At 46.4% G+C, this 21,391-nt stretch overlaps 1 protein-coding gene across 2 annotated transcripts in view; it reads right to left on the reverse strand.

Annotated features, from left to right (window-relative positions):
* Positions 1-2,102: 2,102 nt before the first annotated feature.
* Positions 2,103-21,391, reverse strand: part of INPP5A (inositol polyphosphate-5-phosphatase A) — a 394,465-nt gene continuing 375,176 nt past the window's right edge. The window contains exons 13-16 of one of the 2 annotated variants that reach the window (XM_083149447.1): positions 11,132-11,243; positions 7,413-7,481; positions 4,240-4,276; positions 2,103-4,055 (exon numbers count right to left, since the gene is read on the reverse strand). In XM_083149447.1, coding sequence (XP_083005573.1) covers positions 4,006-4,055; positions 4,240-4,276; positions 7,413-7,481; positions 11,132-11,243 — 268 coding nt within the window. In that variant the 3' untranslated portion in view covers positions 2,103-4,005. Of the gene's footprint in view, positions 4,056-4,188; positions 4,277-7,412; positions 7,482-11,131; positions 11,244-21,391 lie in introns of both variants that reach the window. The other variant, XM_083149448.1, reaches the window with a different exon arrangement.

Consider the following 21,391-nt stretch of genomic DNA (forward strand, 5'->3'; position numbering starts at 1 on the left):
GACAAGATAGAAACAACTTACTAAAAACTTTGTTTTGCTGAGCGGTTCTCCTCCCCCCCTGACAACATATAATTGACTTTTATTTGAAAGATTAGCATGCAACCTAATTAAAACACATTCCATTAATCATCTTAGGCAGATGAAAAGCACACAGCTGCAACGTCTCTAATTAGAATTTGATGATGTAATAAATAGGCTCAATTTATTACATTCGTTCCTGCTTACTCAAGGGAGCCGGAACCCTTTCAGAGCAGTGCAGAAATGACGAGTGCTCAGGAACCCGGCAGCGAGAATGCAGACAGTATAGCTTCTGTGCAAGCGCTCAATGGGAATAGCGTGCTAGTATTAGAAATATAGTGATCTAAAAGATGTTATCGCATATATATGTGCTTCTAGCGAGCTCCAAAATGAGACAATTATATTTACACTGGGGAAGGCCTCCTAGAAGGAAACGTGGCAAAATAGATTCTTAATTTTGTATACAAAAGTAGAGTCGTACCTATAATCAGGGGCCTCTGTACACCCCTATTGTAACATCCACAATGGGGTACGGGTTAGTAGGACAACAGTGTCTAAGTGGACAATCAAAAGGCTGACCATTATTAGCAGAGAGAGACAAAAGGTTGACATGGTCCAAAGGTTGACAAGCAAAATGGTGACATTGAAAAGGCCGACATGAGGTTTTGTTTTTATGTCTATTTCAACATAGGTCAACATGGACTTCATATAAAAGTGTACTGTGTCCGCTCGCCACACTTCGGGCACGGTGCCTTGCTGCGCTCAGCCACTATAATATTCTCCATCCATGACCACTTGAATTTAAGTGTGAAGAAGTCCTTTTTTCGTTTCTAGAAAAAAATTAATGCCGACCTTTTCACTATGTCGACAATTTTCATGTGTTGAACTTTCAACACTTTTAATGTCAACCAATAGTAGTCCACCTTTCGACTGTCAACCTAACAGTATCCCCAACGGTCTAACGGTATCCCTCGTTATCGCCTGACTAGATTTATACTGCACGCTGTGACAGATTGCTCAGCCCACATCGCTGGTGCGGTGAGCGATCTGTGCTGAGCGATGCTAGGTCGCTCAGCACAAAGCTCCCTTCGCTACGTGTGTATGGGGCATTATAGACTGGTACCGGACTTATCTTCTTTTCTATAAAAAAAAAAATGTTTGAAAGACATTTGAATAATAGCATAAACCGATATTAACGATAAACATGGACCGGATGTGCAGTATAGTATACCTAAAAACATGGGTCCTCAAACTGCGGCCCTCCAGATGTTGTGAAACTACAAATCCCAGCATGCCTTGCCACAGTTTTAACACTCCCTTATAGCAAAACTGTGGCAAGGCATGCTGGGATTTGTAGTTTCACAACATCTGGAGGGCCGCAGTTTGAGGACCCATGCCTAAAAACAATGCCCAACTTTCCTCATAAACTACATTAGAGAACAAGATTATCAAACGATAGATTCTATATAGCAGTACTCTGTTCTGTGATATACCTCATCTCTCCTTCGCCCTACCTGTACTAGGACATGTCTGGCAGCGGACGTTACAAACCACACATTCAAAGTCTTACTTAAATCCCTGTATATATAGTAAAAAAAGAAACACAAATATTAGAACACTGCTCATAAGAAGGTAATAAGCTGATCAAGCGACTGCTGAATATTATCTTATACTATTTATAATTTTGTGATTAATGATACACAAGAATTGACCATTTTATGCAGAACGCTAAAATTATTAAGTTGTAAGTTACGGTACAGGACCCTTGGCTCCTGTTTCAGGATTTGACTCATTAACCTGTCTATTAGTGTTCTTCGTAGTGACTGAAGACATCCCCATCCTTACTGATGTACGTAGTAACTGTAACACTCCTCACAGTGCCCGTAGCAGCAAGTAGTTTGTGATGGGGTGTGTACTACCATATTTAAACTACACCAATGACCAGCAGGCACCACAGGTGCTGTGAAACTAAACTTCCCAATATGCCCTGCCGTGTCACAACAACTGGAATGCCACATATAGCCTGTTAATTGTTAATTGCCATTGCAAGCTTGACAAGGAAAATAAAAACAGTCAACACTCGATTGTCACAATGAACAGTTTATTGCTTGAAGTTGAGAACTAGATAGCCCGTGTTGTTTAAAGGCAATTCATACATAACCATCAAGTGGAATCTCCGTCTGCATGAACACAGTCTTGTGACAAAGATTACAACAGATATGGCACACTAACATAACACGGCATCCGCCTTGTACACGCGGACGGCGGTGTAGCTGGGAAAAAGACAGATCCTGCAAGTGGACGTAGATCCATTTCTCGAAACGTAGTGATTTATACCGGAAAAAAACAAAAACACCAAGCCTCAATCTAATGCAAATCGCACAGTCCGTGAGCTCTGTAGTGTTCCAAATAAAATGAATAAGTAAAAACATGTGTTTCATCGACAGGCTTTTTCCAATTACTCTTCTGCGGTGGCGCTCTGGGGGAGGGTTATGGGAGGGTTATGGGAGAGAGTCATCGGCCAACCGCAACAAAGTTTTGTTTTTGTAAAAAATAAAAAAAAACTAGGTTCTACCTGAATTAGGACAGTCTATGTAATCTATACCGGTCAGGTCTCCCATGTCATCACTGTGTATAGAGAGAAATTGGCACCATATAACAGTAATAAAAAGACAAATAGGTTCACAAAACCCCTAAGAGACACCCAAAGCCTAACTAGAACGTTCAGTCCTTAATATAACATAGAAATTATTTATCACAAGAGTAATAAAGTGAAAACTGCTACTGTATATAATGTGAAATTATATATATATATATATATATATATATATATATATATATATATATATATATATATATATATATAATCTATGGTGCTTCTGCATCAAGGAGGACCACACAAAGAGGTTACATATATAAATTTTGGTTGCTGATGTACATATATCTAAAACTGCTACTCCTGACCGCTTGTTACTAATATGGCACACACGCCAGTACTGGAGAAAATACTTAGCATAGGATTTGGTAGGATTTATAAATTATTTTAAAAAGTATATATATATATTTTTTTCATATTTATATATTATATATATATAAAAAAATGAAAAGCAGCTGCAGTGTGACTTCAGAAACAAACAAGCCATGTTATATGGCAGTGTAGTAAATAACATGGTAATCACATTTATTCTTAAAACATTAAAATAAGGGGCGGGCTGGGGGAGCGGGGTTTTTCCGGCCTAGAGCGCAGAAGTCGCTGATATTTAGTAATGGCTACTGATCTGGATGGTCTGTTTAAGATGACGATGATTATTGCACTTTAGTGGCTACACCCCTAGCCGGCCTAACGTTAGGGACACAGGCCTCAGTCGAAAATGAACACTCATTTAAAACCATTAATATTTTTCGCTACTATTAAGAGAATCTCCCCTATGTTGCTCCAGGTGCTTGCTGGCAAACGTCAAGCCATTAACGACTTCATTAGCGTTTCAGTCTTTGAAAAAAGAAAGCGGTAAATCGGTGATTAGTGATAACAGGCCTCTCTGGTGGGATTCCGTCAGCATGTGAATGACGTGACTCCTCCGTCTAGCCATATTGGAGGCGCCAGGGCAACACTGTCCGGCGTTGCTGCTGACCAGAGCGGCTGATTAGGTCTCCCGAGGTGGCCGTGGAGAAAAGCTCTGTGTGCTTGGCTCCCATATTGGGTCTTGACTTGACTGGGTCTTGAAGGAGAACGACGTAGGACCTTTACCAGATATGTATGGCCTGCTAGCATTTTGGCAACTCAACAGTGATGTAAAAAAATTATATACATGTATCCATGATTCTACTGGATGTTCTATAACCGTACAAGAAAGTGAGGTATGTGAGACTCGTTGGGAAGATGAAGCCTAGTAGATGATCCGTAATATACAAAGGTGGCTGTGAGGAGCTGGTGTTACCGTCGTGGCTCTGACAAGGAGGAGTCTGCTATACTGCCAACGGCTGTCCTCACAGCGTGGTCTCTTGATAGATCTTCTCGTTGTGTTGGCATCTTTTCCCTGTGGAATGGGGCAAGTGCATTTATTAAACTGTAGGAGCAAAGACTAACAGCCTACTGTGCAAGCACATCAAACAAACAATACCAGCAAATCATAGTAACAGAAGAAAATAAAGAAAGAAATGGATATTTACCACCACATCACTGCACGATACAACACTTGTGCACATGTGCATTAGCTTTACCTGCCCCAGCGGCTATTCGGAAGGACAGGAAGACAGGCTGTGGGAAGGAAAAAACATGGTCAGATAACAGTGTCCCGAGAATGCACCAAGCACAAACCAATCCATTACTGTCATCCCAGTCACACTACACAGTCCACTAATCAGCAGCCCTAAGAGCCACTGCTGACTGCTCGGAACCGGCAGCACAATTACAGGCCTGTAAGTCCCAATAACTAACACAACTGGCTCACCAGCAGCAACCCATTGTCACTGCTTACTGCTCAAATGGGATACATAAGGAGGACTGGTGTGTGGATGCCGGTGTTCAGAATACCGACGCCGGCATCCTGATGGAGGGAATCCTGAGAGGGGTGAGGTAAGAATACATACCTAACCCCTACCTCCCTCCCACCGCAGTCTAACCCTCCACAAGAGTACCTAAACCTAACAGCCCCTTCCTTCACAGCCTAACCCTCCCCGCTAGTACCTTACCCCCCAGCCTAACCCTAACCTCCCCCCTTCCCCCAAAGCCTAACCCTCCCTACTAGTACCCTCCTCCCCCCATACCCTACAGCCTAACTCTAACCTCCCTCTTCTCCCACAGCCTAACTCTCCCTGTGAGAATCCAACTCCCCTCATACCCTACAACCTAACCCTAACCTCCTCCTTCCCCCAACGCCTAACCCTCCCTGCTAGTACCTTACCTCCCCAGCATAACCCTAACCTTCCCCTTCCCCCACAGCCTATCCCTCCCTGCTAGTGCTCACCTCCCCCCATACCCCCCAGCCTAACCCTAACCTCCCCCAACAGCCTAACCCTCCCTGCTAGTGCCCACCTCCCCCCATACCCCCCAGCCTAACAATAACCACCCCCTTCCCCCACAGCCTACCCCCCGCTAGTACCCCAACTCCCCCCCCATACCCTGCATCCTAACCTCCTTCTTCCCCCACAGCCTACCCCCTGCTAGCACCCAAGTCCACCCATACCCCACAGCCTAACTCTAAAGGCACCCATACACTAGGGCGGCTTGTCCTAAGGACAAGTCAGCCCCGATTTACCCTGAGCTTCCCCGGCAACTCCCCGGGGGAGCTTGATAACATTTGGCACTTGATGTGCCATATTTTACATGTGATAAATCGGTTGCGATTTATCACATGAAAAATCCGGGGAGCGGCAGGATGGGAGTGGGGACCGGCCGGGGGAGTGACAGGAGCAGGCTGGGGGCGGGGTCCGGTCCTGGGTACCTGTAGGTGCAGGCTGTAATCTGTATTGTGCACTGGGAGAGCCTCAGCCTCTTCAGATGTAGCGGCGCTGCGGCAGGCAGGGTCAGGAGCGGGGACCGCAGATGCAGAGAGACCGGGTGCGCGGCGCGAGAATAGAAAGAAATCCCATTCAAAGGACTGGGCGGCCGCTGATTGGCTGAGAACTCAGCCAATCAGCGGCCGCCCAGTCTTTTGAATAGGATGGTTTCTATTCTCCCGCTCGCCGTGGGGACCGCAGAGCAGCGGGAGAATAGAAACCATCCTATTCAAAAGACTGGGCGGCCACAGCGCCGCTACATCTGAAGAGGCTGAGGCTCTCCCAGTGCACAATACAGATTACAGCCTGCACCTACAGGTACCCAGGACCGGACCCCGACCCCAGCCTGCTCCTGTCACTCCCCCGGACGGCTGCACATGATTAATCTTATGTGCAGACCGTCCGACATCCGGATCTGATCCGATGTACACGGGACCGCGCATCGGATCAGATCGGATGTCATACACTACGCAATTTGCCCAGTTTCACCCGATTTCTCGGCCCAATCCTCCAGAATCGGGTGAAATCGGGGCCAAATCGCGTAGTGTATGGGGGCCTTAACCTCCCCCTTCCCCCACAGTCTAACCTTGGCTTCATATTTAAAGGTTTGCGCTCTAGTAAATCATCATATACAAAGTCTGATATGGGGGGAGAAATACAATGTGTTACTGGTCAGATTCTATCTATGGTATATTTAATAAAAATGTTTACAAGATAACACAACCGGCTGTAAATAGGAAGTAAATATATTCATAGAACAAATATCTATTTCACAGGACGCAGAGTCAAACATTGTAAGACTGAGGGGTTGATGTATCATGCGGTGAAAAATGGGAAGTTGCCCATAGCAACCAATAAGTTTCCACCTATCATTTTATAGAATGGAATTGATGAATGTTACGTGGAAAGTGATTGATCGCTATGGCAACCTTCTCCACACTTAACTACTAGATAAATCATACAGCACACCCACATTTTCCATATATGGGTAACTCTCACCCACCGTCCCCATAGGCGGGTAACGCGCACCCACCGTCCCCATCCGCGGGTAACGCGCACCCACCGTCCCCATAGGCGGGTAACGCGCACCACCCGTCCCCATAGGCGGGTAACGCGCACCACCCGTCCCCATAGGCGGGTAACGCGCACCACCCGTCCCCATACGCGGGTAACGCTCACCCACCGTCCCCATACGCGGGTAACGCTCACCCACCGTCCCCATACGCGGGTAACGCTCACCCACCGTCCCCATACGCGGGTAACGCTCACCCACCGTCCCCATACGCGGGTAACGCTCACCCACCGTCCCCATACGCGGGTAACGCTCACCCACCGTCCCCATACGCGGGTAACGCTCACCCACCGTCCCCTATACGCGGGTAACGCTCACCCACCATCCTCTATACGCGGGTAACGCTCACCCACCGTCCCCATACGCGGGTAACGCTCACCCACCGTCCCCTATACGCGAGTAACGCTCACCCACCATCCCCTATACGCGGGTAACGCTCACCCACCGTCCCCTATACGCGGGTAACGCGCACCCACCGTCCCCATACGCGGGTAACGCTCACCCACCGTCCCCATACGCGGGTATCGCGCACCCACCATCCCCATACACGGGTAACGCTCACCCACTATCCCAATACGCGGGTAACACTCACCCACCATCCCCATATGTGGGTAACGCGCACCCACCACCCTATGTGAAGACCCTTGTATTGCTGAGCACACCGTCCAATATTCTCAGCAGTCGGGAGAAAGGTCCTCACTGATGAGACGGCAAAATGGGACAGTCCCAAACATATTGGACCATAAGGGAGGTACACAGCTAGCATTGACACAGCTTTGGGACGGAGGAGAACACACACCAACGTCAGAAGCGACCGCCTTACCTTGTGGTCCCCCATGCAGATATTTGGCCCAATGCTGTCATACACCACTATTCTTTCATCATTCTCTGACTGTGGAAGAAAACATAAAGAGAATAAAATAAATTCAGTCTCTGCGCAATAGAGGAGTATATTCACCTATTCTGAGATTTTTTAGAATACATGTGAAATAGGGATTGTAGAACTTTAGTTTGTGCCAAAATGTTGGAATAAAATCAACCAGTGACCGAGAATATTCATTTATCATGGTTCCAAATTTTTGGAACCAGCCCAACAGTTACCAGGGAAGGACTTGGAGACTGAAGGCGTGGGCCTGCCTCTAAGGTGGAGTAGGTCAGAACATGGGCCGATGCATAGTGAGACCTATGACATCTTGCTTGGCCTGTGTACAATGACTCGCACAAACGTACCTGGGCGAAAAAAGGCATTTACAGAGATTAACATATAGCACCTGGGGAGGCGGGACAGAGTGATCAAACTTAGGCCAAGTGCGTTAAGGGGTTGTGTGTGCAATTGTGGGTAGATGCAGACCAGTACATAGACACCCCTGCCTGGGGTCATTAACATCCTGCTGGAGTGCACATCGCTCATCATTTGTAGCATAAACACTGGGCGATATTTTACACAATATCGTTCAGAAGGGCCAAAACGAGCGATATAATAAAAAAAAATAAAAAAAAATAAATAAAAATCGGCCAGTGTGTACGCACCGGAAGTATTGTATTTACTTTAGCAGCCGTATTAAACAAATGTCCCAAGTTGCCTCCGTCTTCTGGACGTTTCCGTTTCCAGAGAAGGGGGAAGATGAGAGACAGGAGACTAACGGTGCGCAACAAAAAAAAAAATCGTAATTCCAAAACACAAAAAAAGCTCTGTAATTCCCATAATGACATCCTCTGCAAACACGGAGCAACGGCATGTCAGCTATTATTAAATATCGGAAAGGAGTTTTTCTCTGTAATCATTCAAGTCTGAATGAGTGAGAGCGTAATATATACATCACTGTTTGGACAAAAAAACTAAATTATGTTAATGCATTAGGCAGGCTTAAGGTCAGGTTTACTTTATATTATGGTTGCCTGCCAAAACCACATAGGAAAACATAACCTTCCCCATTGTATGCATGAGCACTTTCCAATATTTCAAGATCATAATGGCAGTTCCTTTGCGAGTGGAAAAGCATTCATCAAATAGGGAACTTGATAATTTAAAAAGGCAGCATAAAATTGTGGATCCTCAACTGTATAATCTTTAGACAGATAAACAAATGACAGCACTACACAAGCAGGAGCCGGGCACACTTGGCTGGGCATTCATTACCGCGCGCTACCAGGCGTCAACGTGACTCGCAAGCAGTGGGCAACCTTTGGTGTTTTAGGGCTCGGGAAGCATAAAATAACATGATGGTGAGGTAACCGAGCATAGCATGATAGATGGTGCTGCGTGAAAGCTGTTTACAGCCCCATGTCTGTGCAATCTGTAACGCCTAGTGTGGGGCGCTCCACGCGCTGTGTGCTAATTTGTGAGCACCATCCATTTTCAGAGGGGAGACTGTGAAGTGCATTTTAGATATAATCTTCTGTGTCCCCCCCCCCCCCCCCCTCAATGAAATTGAGCTGGATCAGCATTTAGTGTCCAATAATAGATCGCAGGGTGTTCTCAGTAATGATGGATTGTGTGTATAACAAAGCTTGCAGGCTCTGCGGCCGGTATAATAACATAAAAGGCAGAATATTCTGCAGGACTGTGGCCATACGGTACAACACAGGAAAAATAAGCATATGCACGGATATTCCGGCAAGATAGATTAACGCTGTACCTCATGCCTCAGAGGTGCCTCTAGTTCTCTGCAATATAACAGGCTGGCTTCCTCAGTAACACGGTGCTTGATATTCAGGTCAATCAGTTGAGCCGATTGATTGTAGGAGGTTCTGTGCATATGCAGAACGAGTCCAGTATCGCCACACCAATATACAGTTCATTCCAACAGCAATTAGTGTGCCGCCGCCAGAATCCCGACTGCTGGAATGCTGAAGGTAAGTATGCCCAGGGAACACTACCATCCGGCTGGAGAAGGGGGGTTTAGGCACTAGGGGGGGGGGGGGGGGGGGTTAGGGTTAGTCTGCAGGGAGGGGGGTGTTATAGTTAGGCACGTAGATAGGGGGATAGGTTTAGGCAAGGGTGATAGGGTTAGGCACTAGCAGGAAGTGTTATGCTGGGTACACACCAGAACGACAAGGGCCCAATCCCATAGATCTAGATCCAATCCCGACTGATTGGATGTAGATTGTGTGGTGATTGGGCCCTTTTTTGCCTGTTCTGATCCGATCCCGATCCGATGCGCGGCCCAGCGGGTCGGTCGTTATTCAGATCCTACCTGCAGCAGGTAGGATCTGAAAATGACCATACACCTGGGTGCGGGTCGCGATCGGATCGGAAACCGCTCACGGTGCACATCGTGAGCGGCTCGTGCTCTCCGCGTGATTGTGAGCGGCTCGGACGACCCGCTCACGATGTGCATAGTGAGCGGGTCGCCCTGGTGTGTACCGGGCATTAGGGTCACACTTCAGGAAGGGGGTTAGGGTATGGGGAGGGAGGTACAGGTTTGGGGGGGGGGAGCTAAGTATATCTGACCATGCCGGGATTCTGGCGACACTATTCAGACTGCTGTATCCTGACTGCCAGTTATCAGCATGTATACCATATAGGGATAGTGACTTTTTTGCAGGGTGCAGCTGCTGTAAGAACTTATTTTATCTCTGAATCATGCTGGAAATTCTGGTATTATACGCTGCTACCTAGGGCCCAGTTCTGATGGATCCACACCCACTACTGCCATTTGGAGAGGTCAGCTATCAGAGGCAGCACGGATGGTGTAATGGGGTCATGGGTTTGATCCCCACCATGGCCATAACTGTGCAGAGTTTGTATATTCTTCCCACGCTTGCGTGGGTTTACTCCGGTTTCCTCCCAGAAAATCCAAAAATATACTGGTAGGCCAATTGGCTCCCAACAACATTAACCCTAGAATATCTGTGTGTGCGTGTACATGTGCTAGGAAATATAGATTGTAAGCTCCACTGGGGCAGGGACTGATGTGAATGTTCTCTGTAAAGCGCTGCGGAATCTGTGTGCACTATATAAAAATATATATAACTGGTAATAAATAAATATCTAAATTTTTAGAACAGACGACAGTGCCCCATGTCAGCTTTAAGGCCCCCATACACTAGTCCGACAAGGACAAGTCGGACCAAATTGCCCTTGAGCTTCCCCGGCAGCTCCCCGGGAGGCTCAGTTACGATTTGGCACTTGATGTGCCATTTTTACATGCAATAAATCCCCGCCGCTGGCACACTTCTGCCAATCAGATCCAAAATACTGTGGGTGCTAGAAAACACCCGCGATGTGCCGCTGATTGGTCCAATCTGATAAATTGAACCTACAGCAGGTTCTGTCTGTACGGTCCGACCCGATGGACACGGGACTGCGCATCTGGTTAGATATAATGTCACACATCTGATTTGTGGGGATTTCTGGGGTCAAATCAGCGCAGATCTTACTAGTGTACGGGGGTCTTGAGTTTGCGATATCTCCTATCTCATTCATCACACAGGATAATTATTTACTGAAGCAATTAGCTTAGTAAAAAACAACAACAACAAAAAACCAACAGACCTTAGCCACCCATGAAGCCAGGCCAAGTCCCAGGGAAGACTTACCTTTAAAAGTAGTTCCTTAGCAGAGTGTGACATTAGAATTCGGTCACACCACGCTGGACAGCGTGTATTCATGTACTGCTTCCCCTGGCTGCTGTCTTCGCTGTACGGATAACTAGGAAAGAGTCAATAGAAACATGTCAGCTCTGTTGTCTACGCGTCAAGACGCCCGCTGTACATAATGGAAATCACAGCAACACTTTTACACTGCATCACCCCAACTAAAATATAAATTCCCTGCCTAAAAGACCGTATAATAGGACTAGACTTTATATTAAATATCTATTATTTATTAACACTTATATGGAGAGCTTTACAGAGGCTGTTTAAATATTCTCACATATGGCCAGATGCACTAAGCCTCAAAAGTGATAAAATGGAGAGTGTTAAACAACCAACCAATCAGCTCCTGCCTGACATTTTTCAAACACAGTCTGTGACATGGCAGGTAGGAGCTGGCTGTTTATCACTCTCCATTTTATCACTTCTGAAGCTTAGTGCATCTAGCCCTGGGGTAGCCAACCCTAGTCCTCGAGAGCTACCAACAGTGCATGTTTTGCAGGTCTCCTCACAGAATCACAAGTGAAGTAATTAGCTCCATCTGTGTATCTTTTAAAATGTGTCAGTGATTAATGAGTGCAGCTGCTAGGTTGTCTGGAAAATGTGCACTGTTGGTAGCTCTCGAGGGCTAGGGTTGGCTACCACTGATCTAGCCCATAACATCTGCTTAGCCCAGTGATTTTCAACCTTTTTCAATATGCCGCACACTGGACAAAATTTTTAAATTGCCACAGTACACCATCAGAACCCCACGGGGAAACAAAAAACGCACACACTGGTCCCCACAGAAAAAAAAAACTCACAATAGGCTTGATATACAGTAACAGACCCATCATTCACTTCTCCCACACAAAAATTAAACACATTGGCCCCAAGGTGAACACCGTAAAGCAGGGGTTCCCAAACTTTTTTGAATCACGGCGCCCTAGAGCATCAAAATGTTTTCAAGGCACCCCTAGGCCAAATGCTTCTTATCGAGAAATTCAGAAAAAAAATATTAAATTAAGTGCATTGTGTTTATATGTCACAGCTATCTGATGAGGGACAGGATTTACTTCTGTTTGTCCACATATATTATGATTGGCAGCCACAAGCACTGGTTTTGCCTGGTACATTGACCACAAATAATATGAATTGATCCTGGTCCACCAACCCAAGGCACCCCTGCAAGTGTCCTGAGGCACCCCAGGGAGCCTAGGCACACAGTTTGGGAACCACTGCTCTAAAGTAAAGAACGGAGTCTGTGCTAGGCTTATTTCAGAGCACAGGAGAGATCTTATCCCAATGCCAACTGTTTTCAATGTGGAGTGGCCCAGGGTGTAGAGTTAAAAACACATCTCTGGCTCCAGCGGCTCTAGTTTGCCACGGCACAGTGGTTGAAAAATGCTGGCCTAGCCTAAGGCAGTAATTCGCTGTGGGCCACAGGTCTGCACATAGCACAATGAGTAGCAGCAGTAACATTATGTAGATATCACTGTAACCAGGAAAACTTGATAGGTCAGGGTTAATTTCTAGTGCCAGTCCATCCTGCTTTACTTACACCTCTTTTCCACTAGCAAGCCAGGTTGCACCCGGGATTTTGTACCTGGCTTATGACCCAGCCTGCAAGCGCTTTTCCACTAGAAGCCCAACCTGGCATTAAGCCGGGCGGCGACATCATCAGGAGGCGGGGCCAGGGTAGCACTGGGAGATAACTGCCTCCCCCCCGTGGAGACTGTACATTGCAGTGAACAGGTGCGTCGACCTGGGTTATCCGTTTCTACTGCCCCTGGACCCGCGAGCGTCCCGGGTCCAACCATGGTAGTTACCTGGGTTGGAGTCGACTGACCCAGGATTTTACGTTTCCACTTGCGTCCCCGCGCATTGACCCAGGTTATTTTTGCTAGTGGAAAAGGGGTATAACTTATCGCATATCCTATCTAGAAGTTGGTTTGATCTTTTACAAAAACATTGCACCAATAGTTCTCCAGATTTGTTTGACAAATCCCTCCCCTTTTGAATGTAAGCTCTTAAGGAGGACCATATTCTCCCATGTGCGGTTTCCGTCCCTTACTTGTATTATGATCTATATTCCACACTCCCTACTACAGCACCTAACCCGTGGTGTTTGCTACCCTGCAGCTTACTTGACCACTGATGCTGCAATGTTTACAAACCATGTACTTGTCCTTATACTCTAAGTCACTGGTTTCTTGTCTTGCTCATTTGTGCATGTACTTTGTAAGGTGCTACGGAACCCTTTAACAATGAAAACTTTCAGCAATATTCTTGTGTAGGATTGTCCAAACCTGGCAGTTGGAATACCAATGCTGACAGGGCTTAAAGTGGTCCTAGAGAGATGGGGGAACTCATTTTCCCTCTGCCACCTAATTACCCCCTTCCTCCCATTAGGCCAGTGGTAAGGTTTTTGGCACCCCCAGCAAACTATAATGCTTTTCTATTAGAATTAGTGCGTAGGGCTAAGGTGGAGGTTGAACTAGTTCCATCTCACATTACAGGTTGTGGAATTTGGTTCCACCCCTGAAAGTTGCAATACCGACACTGGTGAGTTGACTAAAGCCGGAACTCCGTCATGCCGGCAGTGGGCATGGTTAGGCCTAGGCAGTATAGGCGAGGTTATGGTTAGGATGCATAGGGGGAGGGACAGTTAAGGGTTAGAATACTTACCACCCGGGTGTCAGGATTCTTCTCATCGGGATGCTGCGGTCAATCTTATGACCGCCGGCATCTCAACACCACCCACCATGGTGGTAAATCCAAGTCGAGGAATACTAAAACTAGAGCGAGCGAGTTCCAAAAAAAAATGGAAGTTTTTTTTTTTTTTACAATTGGAATTTGCCCGTATTCATCCAACATGGTGCCTAACATTGCCAATGTCCTTATAAACCTCCATGGGGGTGCAAAGGAAACATGCCAATTCGTTGGTCACTCAGAGCCACTGTTTCAACTACACTATGCCCACTGTGACCAACTCAATTGTCTTCTTATAGTCTAATGATTTGTCTTTAACCCGCATTACTGGAAAGAAGAAGGAAATAGAGGCCACGTGTGGATTTACTTTACATCTAACTTCAAAACATTCTAAAATCAGCCTTATTGGATTGCACAAATTTTAAGCACATTGGCAGATCATAAAATATTTTATTAGGGCGCAGATGGCCCATTATCCATTCATATAATAAATACAGTACCTTTATATCCATACGCTGCTAAACGCAGCAATTCAGGACATGACAACGACTGATCAATAGTAAAACGGTCAATTCACTGCGGATAATCTGGGACATGTGTGTTAAGGACATCACAGGCCTATTTACCTGCAACATTGGCAGATTCTTTACAATGACAAAACGTGTGCTAACTATTACTCCGCGCGCCGTTCAATTACACTAGATTAAGTATTGAGCTGCGTGTCTTAAGAGAGTTAAAGGACTGGTTTAGCGATATTGACAAAAGATCGGTTATTCCTCAACTGATTTACAATGCAAAAAAGTTACATAATGGGAATTCAATGGAGGTTATTTATTATCCTGACCGTCACATTTACACGTGATATAATGCGCTAATCCAAACTATTTTACAGCAATATAATAATTTCCACCTGGGATTTAATGACTTTCAATAAAACAGTAAACCTGTGACATAAAAACAGATGCTCTAAGTTTATTTTCACATTTCCTCATTATACAGCAAACAGAACAACATTTTATTAAGAGGTACAAAATGAAAAAGGTACAGTATTTACCATCCCGAGTATAAGCTCTGCCACGATTCTGGTGGAGGTTGGTCAAGTTCATTAAGCAGTGAACGGGTGTCACATACATCAGGGGTGCAAGGGAAGGGGGGGGGCATTTATACCCCTTTCAGACCGCAAATGCCAGGTCGCACCCAGAATAGGGACATGGGTTCATCCAAGGAACGACCCAGCATTTGCGGTCTGAAAGCTACGTGTCTGATCCGGCTTATTGCTGGGTTAGAGACGTCACACAGGGGAGGAGGCAGCTCTTAGAGCTGATAGCGTTGCCTCCCCTATACCGTGAACGGGTCCTGGGTTGCTTGACCCCGGTTACCCATTCACACTGCACCTTGACCCGGGTTGGTGACTTAGCGATCAGGCAATAAACCGGGTTGAGAGTGGGGTGTGAATGTGGAATCACTGTCCAGGGTATTATAGCGCTGGGGGCATACTTTTTTTTTTTTTTTTAGGTGGACGTAGCTATGCCCAGGGCCACGAGAGGTAATTTTTGGGGCATGACCTAATCGCGGGAGGCGTGTCCACCTCCCGCAATTAGGCCACGCCCCCAAAATGTTTAGAGGGGGTGAAAAAACACTCTAAAGTTGAGGGGGTGTCCCACCCCACCACCTCAGCTGTAGCACACACCTACAGCATGTGCTGTGCTGACAGCAGGCTCAGCATGAGCTCTCACGCGGTCAGTGAGATGCTCATGCGGAGCCTGCAGTCAGCACACCACATGCTGTAGAGGTGTGTGTTGCTGCTGCTGTCCGGGAGGGATGGAGGGGGAAGGAGGGGGGTCGGACCAGCAAGCCCGGGTAATTAGTACCCTCCCCTTCTCGGCGGCCCTAGTCAAGCCTCCTGGATTTGACCCTTCCCCTTTCAGTACCTGGGGACCAGTGGCTATCTCAACGGCCCTGTGTGACATGATGTGTATGTCATTAAAGGTACTTTTAAGAGAAGGGTAAAAGCACCGGTCAAGACCAAGTGTAAAAGGACAATGCCCCCCATGAATTGGGACTGTGGCCCCCTACATGTATATTGTCACTGCAATCTATATGGGTGTGGATTATTAGATAGACCATGTCTAGATATACAGTCAATCGGTCTACCCCAAAAGATCAACATGCAATAGGTCGACAGGGTGAAAAGGTCGGTATTGGAAACGTTGACAGGGTCAAAAAGTCGACATGAAAAGGAGGACACGTTGAAAGGTCCACTTGAGTTTTTCACTTTTTTGGGGGTGTCAATTAGTGTATTGTCGGTCTCGATCTTATGGTTTTATTATGAATGCTGGGTACACACCAGCACGAAGCAGTTCGTGAGCGGGTCCTTACAGGAACGTATGACCCGCTCACGAGCTGATGGAGCCCACGGCCCACCGACGACCCACACGAAAATGCACCTGATGTGACCGCAATCCGATCACGACCTGCACCCACTTCAATGGTCGTTTCTCAGATCCTACCTGATCGAGACTGTATCTAAATTGGCTCATTTTGGGCCAAATCGTCCTGGTGTGTACCCCACATAAGAGTACAAAAACAATAAAATAAAAGTAGATGAAAAACTAATTTGTTCACGGATATTGTTTTGTCATTAACATCTGAATGCAGAGATCTCACATCTTACAGCTACACATTGGTACTACTCCCTTTTTGCCCTTTGATCAACTGCATTTACATATATACATCCAGGTGCTTTACAATAAATTATTATTTTTGGATTTAACGATGGAACGAAATGAAAACACGGCAGCAGATGTAATAAGAGGAAACGGCTTGATGCTTCAGCAGAAGCTTATTTACCACCCTGCTTGGTGCGATAATACAATAGCAATTCTTCTAAATGGGTTTACAAGTTTCAGCAGCATTAAATAAGCATTAGCTATGGCAAGGTGCCAGGAGCACCACACCGAGCGCTACTGTAAGAATGCAGCGCTAGCCGTACTTTTCCACCTCATCAAACCTTACAAGGATCATTTTCAAAACACATTATGAGAATTCAATTTGCTACATGACTGCGGTAGGAGCTCGCACACTTCTGCTGCTCTATGAAAAAGGTTCCAGGGTAACCGTCTGTGTTTCGTTCTGTGGACAGAGAAAACTACTATGCTGTAATATATTGATTTGCTGTACTATGGTGCTTTAGCTGTACTCCTATCCTCTATGCAGCTATGACGGGGATGGTGCAGGATTGCACGGGAGTAAGGCCACAGATATATGAACAGATGGCAGTGTTTCGGTGACACACAGACAATATATATAAATATATATATATATATATATATATATATATATATATATATATATATATATATATATATATAGAGAGAGAGAGAGAGAGAGAGAGAGAGAGAGAGAGAGAGAGAGAGAGAGAGAGAGAGAGAGAGAGAGAGAGAGAGAGAGAGAGAGAGAGAGAGAGATAGAGAGAGAGAGAGAGAGAGAGAGAGAGAGAGAGGGGACCGGCACTTAGTATATCCAATAGGTCAACAGGTGAGGTGCCTTCCACATCAGAAGTATATAATGACTATTTTCAAAAAAATGAAAACAGGAGGCGGCACTCAAAAAAAACGTGGGTAAATTGTATTAAAGCATAAAAGTGCAAAACTGGTCAGTATACATGGTCAACAGTTTCGGAGCTGGCGTCCCTTCCTCAAGACCACTGACACATCAACTGAATCAAACAAAACATAGTGGTGAAGTGCAGAAAAAAACACCTGTTTGTTAAGCTGGTCGTCTCCTTGAGTGCCGTTATTGTCCCTGTGGGGATTGGATCCATATATACGTATATCTGGCACCTGGAGCAAGTTGTATGGTATTGGTGAGTGCCGGCAGTATTGGAACTATATATATATATATATATATATATATATATATATATATATATATATATATATATATATAAATAAAATGTAGTGTCTGTGTGTCACCGAAACACTGCCATCTGTTGGCAGCAAGTGAAACTAACTCTCTTTCTCTCTCTCACATTAGCTACTTTACTAGTTTTCGAAGCATTTGCTTCAACTGGGCTTTCTGGTGTAATATATGTCTTTAAGTTAACCATGACTAAGTTACAAATCTTCTATATATTAACCCTTTGTCAAGAATACAATAATCCAATTTGTTCTAAACACACCAGAGCATGTCCTCGTCAACACTCGCAACAGTTGCCAAGATGCGCTGCTTTAATTTGTTTACACTTACTGCATATACTACAGATCCATGTAAGTATGTTGACTGTATCAATGCTTTGGTTTATATAATACTTTGCAAGGTAGGAAATATAGTCTGTAAGCTCCACTGGGGCAGGGACTAGGGTGGTCAATCCTGGGATCGGGATCCGCGGGATCCCGGGATTTGGCCCCCAAAACACCGGGATTTCAATCTCGGGATTGGAGTTTCCAATCCCGGGATTTCGGGATTAGACTGCGCATGCGCAGTCTAATGCCGGGCAGCGTCTGAGCGGGTGCTCAGCAGCTGCCCGGCTTCTCCCGTCCCAGGCAGTGCGGCTCTGCGCAGCGTGATGACGTCAGAGGTCACGCTGCTCAGGCCGCACAGGCTGTCTGCCTCCATCCTGTCCCCGGATCAGCCCGCCCGCCCAGCAGCGGACCTGCCGGCACACCGGGCCACCAGCGGATCAGCCCGCCCAGCCGTCCTGTCCCCGGACCAGCCCGCCCGCCCAGCAGCGGACCTGCCGGCACACCGGGCCACCAGCGGCTCCATCACCCCATCTCGCCCACCCACACCACGCATCTGTAAGTAAATATGCGGGGCGGCCGAGGTGGGTTTTTAATAGTAGGGAAGCCAATCCCGGGATTGGGCATTTTTCAATCCCGAATTCTGGGATTGAAAAAATGCCCCGGGATTGGCTTCCCTAGCAGGGACTGATGTGAATGTTCAAATATTCTCTCTGTAAAGCGCTGCGGAATATGTGTGCGCTATATAACAAAATGGTTAATAAATAAGTGTGTTTCTTTTATAAGAACTCTGTTTTAACAAAAAGAATGCATCTAAACCTGGGCCTTTCCCCGATGATGGGGGATATTGGTAAAACCCTCAAAATGGCCACTTCCACTGGGTATTTGGCCACTAGACTTTAGGCATATGGGGTTTCGCTCATAGCAACCAATCAGAAAACCTATTATGTTCTAGAAGGTGCTAAATAAATAAGTAGTATACTGTGGTTGCTATGTGCAATATCCCATCTTCGATAGAACTCCCATCTTAGTAAATTTACCCCACAGTGGGCCAGATGCACGAAGCTTCAAAAGTGATAAAATGGAGTGTGATGAACAACCAACCAATCAGCTCCTACCTGTCATTTTTCAAACACAGTCTGTGACGTGGCACGTAGGAGCTGATTGGCTGGCTGTTTATCACCCTTTTGAAGCTTAGTACATCTGGCCCAGATTCTGAATACTGGCGCTCCAGGAAGTTTGTCACCATATTATACTTTGTACTGCAGCGATAGCTCTGTGGGGTCATTACCACATATTCACATTCCACAAATCCTACATTTGGGGTACCTCAATAAGGAGGACATGATCATAACCTGCTGCATACCATTATAATGTGTTTCCCTATAGGACAGAGGGGAAGCGTTATTAAACCTTCAAAAGAAGACAGGTGTTAGTGTTGCCCATAGCAACCAATCGTATAAACGCTCCCATGTTATAGAATGTACTTGATATCTGATAGAGAGCTGGTTACTATGGGCTACACCGTCCACGTGTCCTCCTTTAGAAGGTTTGATAAATCTCCCCCCCCAGAATCCCTTTCCATCTAATGAATAAAACCACCTTTCATTTCCAGGCGTATGAATATCGGGCACAGCACTAGAATAGTGATGGGGTCACTTCTGGCTGGTACAATCCTCCTGCTGCCACTAGGATATATGAATGACCTGTGAGTGAGATGACATTAGCCTGGTGACCTCTATACTAGGCTGTGTAAAGTTATGGCTCTGTTCTTATTTACCCTCTGCTGCTGATTTGTCGGTTTGACCTTCTGTTTATGGCAGCGCTGATTGTTAGTGGGGTCACCATGGTTCTCGTGTAACATTCACAAGTAGCAGCTGCGACTGCTCCGTGCTCAGGACGGTGTTTACCTTCTCGATAGGGTGTGAATGAGATAGACACATCACAGCAAGTTGGTTTACGCCTTGGTGTCCTTAGTCACAAACCAATTAGCCTACCACTAGGTTTTCGTAGTGTGTCACTTAACCCACACAATAGCATACAGCAGCCGCATAGATAATGGCCGGCACTTGTGAGGCAGCAATGCGGACCACTGTGCCTTTTTTATATTTAGTAATGCGACAACTGTCTCAGTGGCTTCTAGTCCAGTGATAGGCCACCTGCGGACCTCCAGTTGTTCTGAAACTACACATCCCAGCATGCATTGCTACCGTTTTATCATTTCCTAATAGCAATACTCTGGCAAGGAATGCCGGGATGTGTAGTGTCACAACAGCTGGAGGCCTGCAGGTTGCCTATGTCTGTTCTAGTCTGTGTTCAGAGTGCTCTGCACATTTAAATCCAGTCTCTACGCAATCCATCCCACAAGTTTCTGTTGGCCGGCCTCTGCTTACATGCAGAAGAGGAGTTGTGCTGGGGTGGGGTATAGCGGGCATGGAGACGGAATTCTGATAAGTATCCAGCCATCTGAATCCCAACTGCCGGTACTCCGACAGGGGGGCAAGCAGAGGGAAGCCTCTTGCGGAAACGCTGTACACGCCACAGGTTCTATTTCCCCTCTATGAGGGTCGTGGACACCCACAAGGGAGAATAGCCCCTATAAGATGGGATCACTACTGTTGGGCATTTACCAATCGGGATTCACGACTGTCGGGAGGTCATCTGGCACCCGTAGTGCTGTGTGTTAAAATCACAATGATCTCCCTTGTGTAGTATTTATTTATTAACAGTTTCTTATATAGCGCACACATATTCCGCAGCGCTTTACAGAGAACATTCACATTAGTCCCTGCCCCAGTGGAACTTACAATCTATATTCCCTACCACATGTACACGCACACAGACATTCTAGGGTTAATTTGTTGTGAGCCAATTAGCCTACCAGAACATTTTTGGATTGTGGGAGGAAACAGGAGTACCCGGAGGAAACCCAAGCAAGCACGGGGAGAATATACAAACTCCGCACAGTTAGGGCCATGGTAGGGATTTAACTCAGTGCTGTGAGGGGATTCAGTATTGAATCCCGGCGGTCGGGATCCAGGCGTTCAGAATCCCGACGCCGGAATCCCGACAGCCGAAATGCCGACAAGGGGGGGACGTGGATCGCCCCCCCTTGCGGGCTCGCTGCGCTCGCCATGCAGCGGGCCCGGTGCCTCGCTACGCTCGGCACGCTAATTTATTCTCCCTCCAGGGGTGTTGTGGACACCCCAGGAGGGAGAATGTGTCGGGATTCCGGCGGTCGGGATTCCGGCGTCGGGATTCTGAACGCCGG

Source organism: Crinia signifera, chromosome 6 (genome assembly GCF_055691185.1).
Source record: "Crinia signifera chromosome 6, ASM5569118v1, whole genome shotgun sequence".
Classification (NCBI taxonomy): domain Eukaryota; kingdom Metazoa; phylum Chordata; class Amphibia; order Anura; family Myobatrachidae; genus Crinia; species Crinia signifera.